The following is a 13,840-nucleotide window of genomic DNA, read 5'->3' as shown; positions in this document are numbered from 1 at the left end:
TAGCACACCCTGGATTCGAACTCGCGACTCCAGGGGTGGTAGTTAGCGTCTTTACTTGCTGAGCTTCCCAGGCCCCCTTTTTCCTTGGCTCTTAAACATGTCAGAAGACTCTGACTTCTTACACTAATGCCACAATATTATTACACCAACTCATGATATAAATGCCTCTGCAGATGTGCCCTCCTTGCCGTTTTTGCAGTGTTGCACGCGCATATCACTCTGTATTTGTAATGTTTTGTAATACGTATGCTTTTCAATCAGAATCATTTGAGAAAGGACTGCGATGCATATAGGAAGCAATTATTTTCCCATACCCCTACTAACAAGTACTGGCTGAGTGTGATGTGTGTGTTGATGGTGATTTGAAGTAGCATATGGTGAGAAGGACAGTGCTGCAAGGACACCACTTCCAGTGTTGTCACCACAGGAGAGGATCAAATTTGATCTACAGTGAGAGGCTCTCAATGGTGCGCCCACCCTCCTCTGTGCCCCCTGGACACCACACACACTCACACATACACACACACACACACACTCACTTTGTTGCCTACACTGCTCCTGGGCTGGCAGAGTGACAGACTGTGACACCTACATTCTGACGTTCATGTACATTCATGTGTATACACCCAATCAGATGTTGCGCTAGAAAAAATATTTATCTGTCACTCTGACAGACTGAGTTGTAAAATTTCCGTCATGGTCTATTTTTATCCGTCATACTTGTTTTAATTTTGTAAGTACTACAGTCAAGGGCGTAGCTTCCATTTATAATGGTATATACATAACAGTGGATAGGCTTAATGATATTTTTGACTCCCCAAGCGCAAGTCTGATGAAACCAATGAATTCTTGTGTGAAAGTAGCTTACTGTCAATCAGCCACTGCACTAAAACAAGATTTTTAAACTTTACCCATATGTGCGGCGTTTAAATGAAATAAACGTCCGATCGGAAAATGCACAGGTTCACGGAACTTCTTCAGTGTGCCTAATAGCCTATAACAATAAAGTCACAGATGAGAAGCACACGCATCTCTGAAGCTCTAATGCAGGTAGGCCACCTACTCTAAAATAACTGACAATTCTGCTCTAAACGTAAGCTAATGTTTGCACTTAGATTAAATGCAAGTAATTGGCAGAAACGATTATTTTTGAAACGGTCATTTTGTTACTATACTTTTTTGTGCTTTATTATAATAAAGTGGCACACTGATCATGCAATAACACACTAATGTAATGACTGATATATGCAGTCAATTTTTTTTATCTGTCAAAATGACTGACAGCATTTGAAATTTTCTGTCAATCTTTAAAAAAATCTGTAAATAAAGGAGAATTTTTGGTTAACGCAACCTCTGCACCCGCTGCCTTCCCCTGCTGTGATAAACAACAGACTTCTGAATGTCAAAGTGCCTTTCCGTCCCTCTAGTGCTTTCTGGAATGAGGTTGGCTTGCTCTGTCTTATTTTTCCAAAATACACCTACATGTCTAGGCCACTATACAAACCACAAGACCTCCATGCCCCAAATCGGCCACCACTGCATGCCACCAAGAGGCCCAGAGCTGAATAAATGTCATCGTCAGACACATCTAATGTGTTCTCATGTTCACAGGTATATGGCACCTGAGGTACTGGATGACACTATTAACATGAAGCATTTCGAGTCCTTTAAAAGGGCAGACATCTATGCCTTGGGTCTGGTATTTTGGGAGATTGCTCGCAGGTGTTCAATTGGAGGTAAGACATTGGTAGCCCCAACATTGTGATAATGACTATATTAAAAGATTCATTTTTTGTTCAGTTGCATGATGATATGACAACAATATGTTATATGCAGTGGGGTCAAAAGTCATTTAGCATTTTTATACAGTACTTTAATACATGTTTTTCATTACAAATTATGTCTATTATCAACGTACTTTAAGTGAGAAGTTGAATTGAGATTAAGATAAAGTTCAGAATTTTCAGTATTTTGTACAGTTGAAGTCAGAAGTTTACATACAACTTAGCCAAATACATTTAAATTCAGTTTTTCACAATTCCTGACATTTAATCATCGAAAACATTCCCTGTCTTAGGTCAGTTAGGATCACTACTTTATTTAAAAAATGTGAAATATCATAATAATAGTAGAGAGCTTTTATTTTTTTCATCACATTCCCAGTGGGTCAGAAGTTTACATGCACTTTGTTAGTATTTGGTAGCATTGCCTTTAAATGGTTTAACTTGGGTCAAAGGTTACGGGTAGCCTTCCACAAGCTTCTCACAATAAGTTGCTGGAATTTTGGCCCATTCCTCCATACAGAACTGGTGAAACTGAGTCAGATTTCTAGGCCTCCTTGCTCGCAAACGCTTTTTCAGTTTTGCCCACAAATTTTCTATCGGATTGAGGTCAGGGCTTTGTGATGGCCATTCCAATACCTTGACTTTGTTGTTTTAAGCCTTTTTGCCACAACTTTGGAGGTATGCTTGGGGTCATTGTCCATTTGGAAGACCCATTTGCGACCGAGCTTTAACTTCCTGGCTGATGTCTTGAGATGTTTCTTCAATATATCCACATCATTTTCCTTCCTCATCATGCCATCTGTTTTGTGAAGTGCACCAGTCCCTCCTGCAGCAAAGCACCCCCACAACATGATGCTGCCACCCCCATGTTTTACGGTTGGGATAATGTTCTTCGGCTTGCAAGCCTCACCCTTTTTCCTCCAAACATAACAATGGTAATAATGGCCAAACAGTAAAAATTTTGTTTCATTAGACCAGAGGACATTTCTCCAAAAAGTAAGATCTTTGCAAACATGTGCACTTGCAAACTATAGTCTGGATTTTTTTTATGGAGGTTTTGGAGCAGTAGATTCTTCCTTGCTGAGCAGCCTCTCAGGTTATGTCAATATAGGACTCGTTTTACTGTGGATATAGATACTTGTCTACCTGTTTCCTCCAGCATATTTACAAGGTCCTTTGCTGTTGTTCTGGGATTGATTTGCACTTTTTGCTCCGAACTACGTTCATCTCTAGGAGACAGAATGCATCTCCTTCCTGAGCAGTGTGATGGCTGCTTGGACCCATGGTGTACAGCACTGTGCAAAATTCTTAGGCACATAAGATGTTTCACAAAATAATATATCTTAAGATGGTTATATATATCTTCAGATTTAGTGTGTCAATAAGAAATGTACATTTTAAATTCCCGAGCATTCCTTTTGCAAATAGAATAGAATAGAAGGAGCTCTGCAACAGATAGCATTGCCCCCCACTGAACATAGTCAGTCTGGGATTACATGAAGAGACCGAAGCAGTTAAGACAGCTTAAATAGATAGAAGAACTGTTGCAAATTCTCCAAGAAGATTGGAACATCCTGTCTGCCAACAACCAAGAAAGGTCCAGGTGACCTAGGAGAATTAGTGCTGTTTTGAAGGCAAAGGTTTTCACACAAAATATTGATGTAGCTTTTTTTATGTTTACTGGACTTTGTATGACGTTAATTGATAAATGAAAATTTTTTATGGCATTATTTTTGAAGACATCCTCACTATGCAACATTTTTCACAAGTGCCTAAAACTTTTGCACAGTATTGTATATACTTGCATACTATTGTTTGTACAGATTAATGTGGTACCTTCAGGCATTTGGAAATCGCTCCCAAGGATGAACCAGACTTGTGGAGGTCCACATTTTTTTTTTTTTCTGAGGTCTTGGCTGATTTCTTTTGATTTTCACATGATGTCAAGCAAAGAGGCACTGAGTTTGAAGGTAAACCTTAAAATACATCCACAGGTTCACCTCCAATTCAGTACACCTCCTATCAAAAGCTAATTGTCTAAAGGCTTGATATCATTTTCTGGAATTTTCCAAGCTGTTTAAAGGCACAGTTAACTTGGTGTATGTATAAATGTCTGACCCACTGGAATTGTGATATAGTCAATTAAAAGTGAAACAATCTGTCTGTAAACAATTGTTTGAAAAATTACTCATGCACAAAGTAGATTTACTTACTATAGTTTGCTAATATTAAAGCTGTGGAGTGGTTACAAAATTAGTTTTATTGACTTCAACCTAAGTGTACATAAACTTTTGACTTCAACTGTTTGTCCCCTTTTGATTTAATGGCAGCATGCACTCGAGCTGGCATGGACTCCATAAGTTTGTGCAAAACCTGATGATGGATGTTATCACTGCATGATTTGAGAATGTTCCAAAGAGCATCTTGTGTGCTTTAATGTAAGCAAGGAACTCTGTATAAAGGAAATCTATAGACCTAAGTTAATATGGTCAGTGTAACTAATTTTCTTGTATTTTATTAGTGACCTAGAAATAGTGCAGTATCTTAAATATTAGGAATATTTTTTTTCTTTTTTTTAAATCCTAAGGCTTTCTTATTTCCAGGATTTAATTAGATTTTGAATCCCAGATTTTCAGTGTGGTCACAGACTTATGGACCCCACTGTATGGATATGTATTATGGAAATATATTGGAACAACATACATTTAACAGTGTGTATCAAAAATACATGGCCATGAAATGTGTGCTCTGGTGGGATCAATTCTCCACACAGGCATCCATGAGGACTACCAACTTCCCTACTATGACCTTGTTCCATCTGACCCATCAGTAGAGGACATGAAGCGAGTGGTTTGTGACCAGAAGCTTCGTGCCAACATCCCTAATAGGTGGCAGAGCTGTGAGGTATGCATTCTTTTTCTGTAGACATCTTTGTTTGTAGATGATTCATTCCCCCGAAACCACTCTTTTTTATTTTCTTGATCTCCATTGTATTTCCTCTATTCATGCTCTCCATCATTTCTTTATTTGTTCATTCTACTCTATAAGCTTAAGCAAAATTTTCTTGATATGCCTTTCACTGCTGTGGAGGAAGAATTAGATTACACCCAATTTGCAGTCATAAAAAGCCCCTAATTTAACTATCCCTCTGCAGAGCAAGCACAGCATGCCAAAGTAAAAGAGACTTTTTATGATCATGCTGGCCAATATTAAATGGCTGTTCTGTGATTTTTGCACCCTTTTGAAGCAAGTTATTTGCGGGAGGAGGAGCAGAGAACAAGCTGAATGCCAGATTAAATACTTGTGATGGGCATTTCGGTCAATTTGTCTACTTTACTCGACAAATAAAGGCCCCTTTTTGACACATTTTTGTGTAGTTGTTACTAAATTTTTATTGATGTGAAATGTTTTGAAGTTATAAAAAAAAGTCTTGTTGGAGTCATTGCCTTGTGGACAGTGCTTCGAGTCCGACATATGGTGCGGTAGCGTCACGGGTGACCCGAGTCTGTGTCCCGGCTCAAGATTCTTCCCCCTTCTTCTTTCCTGCCATTTTCTTGTCTCTCTCCACTTTCCTATATAATAAAGGTGAAAAATGGCTAAATAAAAGTCGTCACACAAATATTGTATTTTCATGATAGATCATTTGCTGTCATTTACGAGTACTCGAACTCCAGGGAATCCCTATTAAAAACACAGATAAAGTGGAAATGAGATCTATTATCATCCCCTGCCACTCAACAGTGGAATTCCTATGTGACCTGAAGAACTAGTAAACCTCACTTTCTCAAAGAGCTATACATTAACCTACTGTATATTATTTTCACTTTGCAAAAAGATTTAGTTTTTTTGCTAGGTGAACTGAGTTCACTTGAGTTGACATTTTCAAAGTTTGTATGTACTGTATGCATGGGTGTAGGGTGTAATAGAATGAGCTGTCTAGACAGTGATCTTTGAAAAGGAGGCGAGAAGGCCACAGCAAATGTTTCATGCTCTCTGTAATAAAGATCCTCCAATCCTTTGAATGTCTATTAAACAAACCTAAATGTTTTTTTTTTTTTTTTTGTTTTGTTTTTTTTGTTTCTTTTTTTTTTTTTTTTTTGTTACAAGCGAATGAATACTAGGAGTTCTTTCAAGTCTGGGCTTTACAGTGATTTCTTTATGAAATAAAACACTTTGCAGAAGCTTGCTAAAGTTATAAAAGTAGGGTTATCAAAACTGCCACCGATAGTAATGAAAGAGGGTGAGTTATCACGTTAGACAACACTGAATAGTTGGTTAGTGAGGTCATTTTATATATATATATATATATATATATATATATATACATACACAGTGCATCCGGAAAGTATTCACAGCGCTTCACTTTTTCCACATTTTGTTATGTTATAGCCTTATTCCAAAATGGATTAAATTCATTATTTTCCTCAAAATTCTACAAACAATACCCCATAATGACAATGTGAAAGAAGTTTCTTTGAAATCTTTGCAAATTTATTAAAAATAAAAAAACGAAACAAATTACATGTACATAAGTATTCACAGCCTTTGCTCAATACTTTGTTGAAGCACCTTTGGTACCAATTACAGCCTCAAATCTTTTTGAGTATGATGCTACAAGCTTGGCACACCTATTTTGGGGCAGTTTCTCCCATTCTTCTTTGCAGGACCTCTCAAGCTCCATCAGGTTGGATGGGGAGCGTCGGTGCACAGCCATTTTCAGATCTCTCCAGAGATGTTCAATCGGGTTCAAGTCTGGGCCACTCAAGGACATTCACAGAGTTGTCCCGGAGCCACTCCTTTGTTATCTTGGCTGTGTGCTTAGGGTCGTTGTCCTGTTGGAAGATGAACCTTCGCCCTAGTCTGAGGTCCAGAGCGCTCTGGAGCAGGTTTTCATCAAGGATGTCTCTGTACATTGCTGCATTCATCTTTCCCTCGATCCTGACTAGTCTCCCAGTTCCTGCCGCTGAAAAACACCCCCACAGCATGATGCTGCCACCACCATGCTTCAATGTAGGGATGGTATTGGCCAGGTGATGAGCGTTGCCTGGTTTCCTCCAGACATGACGCTTGCCATTCAGGGCAAAGAGTTCAATCTTTGTTTCTCATGGTCTGAGAGTCCTTCAGGTGCCTTTTGGCAAACTCCAGGCAGGCTGTCATGTGCCTTTTACTGAGGAGTGGCTTCCGTCTGGCCACTCTACCATACAGGCCTGATTGGTGGAGTGCTACAGAGATGGTTGTTCTTGTGGAAGGTTCTCCTCTCTCCACAGAGAAATGCTGGAGCTCTGTCAGAGTGACCATCGGGTTCTTGGTCACCTCCCTGACTAAGGCCCTTCACCCCTGATCGCTCAGTTTGGCTAGGCAGCCAGCTCTAGGAAGAGTCCTGGTGGTTCCAAACTTCTTCCATTTACGGATGATGGATGCCACTGTGCTCATTGGGACCTTCAATGCTGCAGAAATTTTCTGTACCCTTCCCCAGATCTGTGTCTCAATACAATCCTGTCTCGAGGTCTACAGACAATTCCTTGGACTTCATGGCTTGGTTTGTGCTCTGACATGCACTGTTAACTCTGGGACCTTATATAGACAGGTGTGTGCCTTTCCAAATCATGTCCAATCAACTGAATTTACCACAGGTGGGCTCCAATCAAATTGTAGAAACATCTCGAGGATGATCAGTGGAAACAGGATGCACCTGAGCTCAATTTTGATTGTCATGGCAAAGGCTGTGAATACTTATGTACATGTGATTTTTTTTTTTTTTTTTTTTTTTTTTTTTATTTATTTATTTTTTTTTTTAATAAATTTGCAAAGATTTCAAAGAAACTTCTTTCACATTGTCATTATGGGGTATTGTTTGTATTGTTTGTAGAATTTTGAGGAAAATAATGAATTTAATCCATTTTGGAATAAGGCTGTAACATAACAAAATGTGGAAAAAGTGAAGCGCTGTGAATACTTTCCGGATGCACTGTGTATGTATGTGTGTATATATATATATAATATTTGTATTGGTGGTGCTTTAATTAGTATGCTAGCAAATTCATGCCCTTTAAAGCACAGCCGCTATAGCATCATGTCTTGCATTGTTTTGTTTTTTAAAGGGGTTGTAACATACTCCCTTTTTTATATACTGTGTGTGTGTGTGTGTGTGTGTGTGTGTGTGTGTGTGTGTGTGTGTGTGTCTATATATATATATATATATATATAGGCTTAACAAGAGGAATACGACAACTGTAGCCAAATTCCTTGATACGTCTGTGTGTGGTGGCTCTTGATGCCTTGACCCCAGCCTCAGTCCATTCCTTGTGAAGTTCACCCAAATTCTTGAATCGATTTTGCTTGACAATCCTCATAAGGCTGCGGTTCTCTCGGTTGGTTGTGCATCTTTTTCTTCCACACTTTTTCCTTCCATTCAACTTTCTGTTAACATGCTTGGATACAGCACTCTGTGAACAGCCAGCTTCTTTGGCAATGAATGTTTGTGGCTTACCCTCCTTGTGAAGGGTGTCAATGATTGTCTTCTGGACAACTGTCAGATCAGCAGTCTTCCCCATGATTGTGTAGCCTAGTGAACCAAACTGAGAGACCATTTTGAAGGCTCACGAAACCTTTGCAGGTGTTTTGAGTTGATTAGCTGATTGGCATGTCACCATATTCTAATTTTTTGAGATAGTGAATTGGTGGGTTTTTGTTAAATGTGAGCCAAAATCATCACAGTTAAAAGAACCAAAGACTTAAACTACTTCAGTCTGTGTGCATTGAAATTATTTAATACACGAGTTTCACAATTTGAGTTGAATTACTGAAATAAATGAACTTTTCCATGACATTCTAATTTATTGAGATGCACCTGTATATATATATATATATACATACACACACACCGATTAGCCACAACATTAAAACCACCTGCCAAATATTGTGTAGGTCCCTCTCGTGCCGCCAAAACAGCGCCAACCCGCATCTCAGAATAGCATTCTGAGATTATATTCTTCTCACCACAATTGTTCAGAGCTGTTATCTGAGTTACCGTAGACTTTGTCAGTTCGACCCAGTCTGTCCATTCTCTGTTGACTTCTCACATCAACAGGCATTTCCATCCACAGAACTGCCACTCACTGAATGTTTTTTGTTTTTGGCACCATTCTGAGTAAACTCAATACTCAGAATAGTCAGTACTCAAACCAGCCCATCTGGCACCAACAATCATCCATGCGATTATTTAATCAGCCAATCGTGTGGCAGCTGTGCAGTGCATAAAATAATGCAGATATGGGTCAGGAGCTTCAGTTAATGTTAACATCAACCATCAGAATGGGGGAAAATGTCAGTGATTTAGACCGTGGCATGATTATTAGTGCCAGATTGGCTGGTTTGAGTATTTCTGTAACTGCTGATCTTCTGGGATTTTCAAGCACAACAGTGCTAGAATTTACTCCGAATGGTGCCAAAAAGAAAAAACATTCAGTGAGCGGCAGTTCTGTGTATGGAAACACCTTGTTGATGAGAAACGTCAACAGAGAATGGCCAGACTGTTTCGAACTGACAAAGTCTATGGTAACTCATATAACCGCTCTGTACAATTGTGGTGAGAAGAATAGCATCTCAGAAGACGGACCCATCCTCAAATCTCATTCACTTTCACACATTCAACAAAAATAGTGAAAATACACAAGAACCGATGTACGCAATTTCTATTCCTCTGCCTTTTCTCCTGCCTCGTTTAAACTTTCGCCTGGCACCGCAGCACGTTCTGCGCGCGCAGCTCTCAACAGCTCAAAGCGTCTTCTAGTTTTAACAAATAATAAAACACAAATAATATTATACTAAAAATTATAAAATACCCAATAATATTATATTAAACATTTTAAAATACCGTCTACTCACTTTCCTGCTGCAATAAAAACATGCAGCTGAAAAATATGTATTCTTTGTGTTAAACCAAAAGGTTAATGTGATGTTTCCATCTTCAATTGGTCACGCGCCTTCTCGTTATCCAGATTCGAGTTCAGAGTTCACCATGCTAATCATACAGGACTTCTTTAAGACCAACAGGTTGACTGGTCATTCAGGCAACACATCGAATATTTGATTTAGAAAATATGTAGTTTTGTGTAGGGCTGGGGAAAAAGGATTTCCCGATTAATCGCAATCTTCATTTGAATGATCCTGATATCGATTCTCAAAATCGAAAGATCGAACGCAAGACAACCACTAAGTGATCTAGTAAACAGACCAAAAGGAAAGGAGAGTTGAGAGAGAAAAACTACACAAATAACGAGAATCTTAGATCCTTCAAAATAGCTTTTAAAAAAATAATCCATTAACACCCTGTAAAGACCCGTAATTTAAGTAGTTTTGTTACTTTGTTCTATTGTTGCTGCTATTGCTTGTAATTTGTTTCTTTGTTCTTCATTACTGACTGTTTACTCTCTAAATAGTTGGTATTTTCTTGTATTGGAATTGAGAATAATCAAATTGCTTCGTATTTAAGCAAAATAGACTTTATTACTGAATTATACCCAAATTAATCTAAAACTTACCTAATCTAGAGCTTGTGAATCAGAATCTGCACTGATACCCACCCCAGATTTTTACATCATTACTGTGTAGTGAAGAGTGTAACATGGCAAGTTTGTCTCTGATGGCATCTAAATTTCCCTGCCTGCAGGCCCTGCGTGTGATGGCTAAGATCATGAGGGAATGCTGGTACGCCAACGGAGCAGCTCGCCTCACTGCGCTACGCGTGAAGAAGTCTCTGTCCCAGCTCAGCCAACAAGAGGGCATCAAAATATAGATACAACTCGTCATCTTCACATTGCCTATCCACTTCCTCCACTGATCTTGGGAGGTTATGAAAGAGAGCAAAACAAATTTTGTGAGAATGCTGTGGAGGTTTACTTCAACACTCCAATTATGGGAAATGGACAGCAATTGAGGGACCAGTGTATTGAAATTTAAAACTCCGCTCTGTCCATGGAAAGATGCATCCTCATCCAAGATCACCTCAAACAAACTTTTCAGCTACTGCAGGATTTCACAAACAAACCAGTGCTCAAAGCTATACATCAGTCCTCTGGGATATCAGTTTACCATACTCAGATTTTTCTTTTCAGTTGTTTGGTGACTGACCGGACAACTAACCATAGACAGCCATTCAGTGTCATTGATGTGCTTTGCAAGCTGGGCTTGACCCTGTTTTGATTTGCTGATATAAGGATGCTCTGTATGGTCTTTATTTTTGTATATAGCCTGTTGTCTATAGATGTACATATTTGACTAATGTTGCTTGTGTATATTTATGTGTAGGTTTACCAAGGCACTTTGTGTGTGTGTGCTCCATATTTTATCACTGCAGAGTTCTTTGACTTTGTGATCCCAGGAAGTGCCACTTCTCTGAATTAATCATGTTTACCATATTTGGTAACAAGGACCTCTGTAGTTTGAGACACTATGTCTATTTACACTGTGTTTGGGTTACTGGCACCACATGTACTTGTCTGTATATGGAAGCAGTAGAACAAATTAAAAAAAGTTACGGCTGTTTCAGCATAAAGTTACAGCATATTCTTCTGATTGCTCGAACACAGGATCCAAAGCCTTGCCTGATTGTTTGGAAATGGTTTCGAAATTTGACTGGCTACTTCATCATGCTGCTTATAACTTCAAGCTGCTTGCAACTTCAAGCAAAGGCAGTGCATTCAATGATAATGCACGTTAGAAGCAGCCCAGAGAGCTGCCTGGAGGGACCAGTCCTTAAAGAATCTATCAGAAAAGTGAGCCACTTTTACAAAGGCCAATTTAAAGGAATATTTCACCCAAACATGAAAATTCTCTCATCATTTACTCGCCCTCATGCATGTGTATGACTTTCTTCTGCTGAACACAAAGTTTTAGAAGAATATTTCAGCTCTGTAGGTCCTTTCAATGCAAGTGAATGGGTACCAAATGTTTAAAAAGCATATAAAGGCAGCATAAAAGTAATCCATAAGACTCCATTAGTTAAATCTATATCTTCAGAGGCGATGTGATCAAGGTGGATGAGAAACTGATCCATATTTAAGTCCTTTCGTACTATAAATTCTCCTTCCTGCCCTGTAGGTGGCAATATGCACGAAAAATGTGAATCACCAAAAACAAAAGAAGAATGTGGAAGTAAAAGTGGAGATTTATAGTAAAAAAACGACTTAAATATTGATCTGTTTCTCACCCACCCTTAACCACATCGCTTCTGAAGATATGGATTTAACCACTGGAGTCTGATGGATTACTTTTGTGCTGCCTTTATGTGCTTTTGGAGATTCAAAGTTTTGGTCACCATTCACTTGCATTGTATGGGCCTACAGAGCTGAAAAATCTTAATTTTCCTTTAACTATAGTGTGTCTCTGTATTGCTGTAGAAAGGATACTACAATTTATGTAATATAGTTTTGCAGTGGTAGTGTGCTCTTTGTATTAAAAGTATGATGCTGTCATAATCAGATAAGGCATTATCTGTCCGATAAGGTATTATCTAACTATGTTTGCCTCACTCTTTCTCTGCTGCACACGGTTTTCAGTCGAGCAATTAGAGGCTTTAAGAGAACATGGAAAGATGTAGAACTTTTTATAAGCTTTCCTTAAAGGAATAGTTCACACAACATGAAATTTCTGTCATTAGGTGTGTTCCATTCAGAAGTGATCATCCCTAAGCCCTATTGCCTTCAAAGACTTTACCATCCACTGTGAGAGCTTTGGAGTGCTAAAATGTGTGGGGGTTAAAAATAACGGTCATTTGGAATGCACTTTTAAATTCATTTTTATTTGAAATTCTGTTTTGAACAACCTTGCAGTATGGCCATCATGATTGTTCTCCCTTCATAGTGCCCTCTGAAGCCATCTTTTATGCCGTTTGGAATGCAGGGATTATTTACCCACCCTCATTTCATTCCAAACCTGTATTGACTTTCTTCTGCAGAACACAGGAGATATTTTAAAGGTTTTAATACAATAGCAGTTTGTAGTAACTCCCTTTATAGCTTAAAAAACAGGGGTTTTATTTTATTTTATTTGAGCGTAAATAATGACTTACATTTCTATCTGTTCACCATTATAAACTGGTCGTATGTCTTCAGAAGACTTGGGAAATGACACAAGTTGCATTAACTACTTTTATGACTCTTTTGGGTGATTTTTCAAGCTTAAGTGAGTCACTATACAGTATGCTTGTATTTTATGGAAGCAATCATGCCTTTGTTAAAATATCGAATTTTATGTTTAGCTGAAGGTCATACAAGTTTGGAGTGACATGAGGGTGAGTAAATGATGAAAGAATTTACATTTTTTGTGAACTATTCCTTTAAGATGCTAACTATGACATTTTATATTTTGCACTGTGCATAGTCATTAGACTGTGAGCTGAATGGGTTGAAAAAAACAAACAATTTCTAGTTTTGCTGTACATACTACTGTTAAGGTGTGGTTTTAATTCCGATCAGCACAAGATGAAGCTTTTCGATTGTTTTAATGTGACGTCACACATCGTCGAGCAAAACTCATTTAGCCGCAAAGTGGTTGTGTAACTTTATGTATGTCTGTGTTTGGTCAAGTTAAGCAATAAGTGTTTTTGTTGCATATTTGGGCATATATGGAGAATGAGAGTGCCGAGAATCAGTGAATATTATGTCTCTTAAACAACTTTTTGTTTGAATAGTGGAGAATAGAATGTCGCTTTGATCTGTAAAAATTGTTTAGATAGTCTTTTGAGAAATTAGTATTTATTCAGACAGCCAAATATTAAGGGCCGTTCAGCGTCATTGGCTGTGAAATGTGTAGTAGAAATCTCACATTTTGTGAACCAAAAAGACTCTTTTGAAGTTCGAGGATGTGAATGGTTATGAACCTCCATCACTCTGGACTCTCATTATAAATACATGCCAACAATCACTAGCAGCCTTCAGTATGTTCAACAAAGAATGAAACAAATCTGATGTTTGTTTTTCTTTTTTGCAACCCCCCCAAGAGATATCAGATATCCACAAACTCACCAGCTCAGACTCTGTATATTATCTTTCGAT

General features: G+C 38.4%; 1 protein-coding gene across 2 annotated transcripts in view; it reads left to right on the top strand.

Moving 5' to 3' along the window:
• Positions 1-11,767, top strand: part of tgfbr1a (transforming growth factor, beta receptor 1 a) — a 68,744-nt gene extending 56,977 nt beyond the window's left edge. For both annotated transcript variants that reach the window (XM_051701071.1, XM_051701072.1), the window contains exons 7-9: positions 1,612-1,736; positions 4,558-4,688; positions 10,456-11,767. In XM_051701071.1, coding sequence (XP_051557031.1) covers positions 1,612-1,736; positions 4,558-4,688; positions 10,456-10,581 — 382 coding nt within the window. In that variant the 3' untranslated portion in view covers positions 10,582-11,767. The remainder of the gene's footprint in view (positions 1-1,611; positions 1,737-4,557; positions 4,689-10,455) is intronic.
• The last annotated feature ends 2,073 nt before the right edge of the window (positions 11,768-13,840 follow it).

Source organism: Myxocyprinus asiaticus, chromosome 6 (assembly GCF_019703515.2).
Source record: "Myxocyprinus asiaticus isolate MX2 ecotype Aquarium Trade chromosome 6, UBuf_Myxa_2, whole genome shotgun sequence".
NCBI lineage: Eukaryota > Metazoa > Chordata > Actinopteri > Cypriniformes > Catostomidae > Myxocyprinus > Myxocyprinus asiaticus.
The sequence above is the reverse complement of the archived record's forward strand: the minus strand, read 5'-3'. Positions and strand labels throughout refer to the sequence as shown.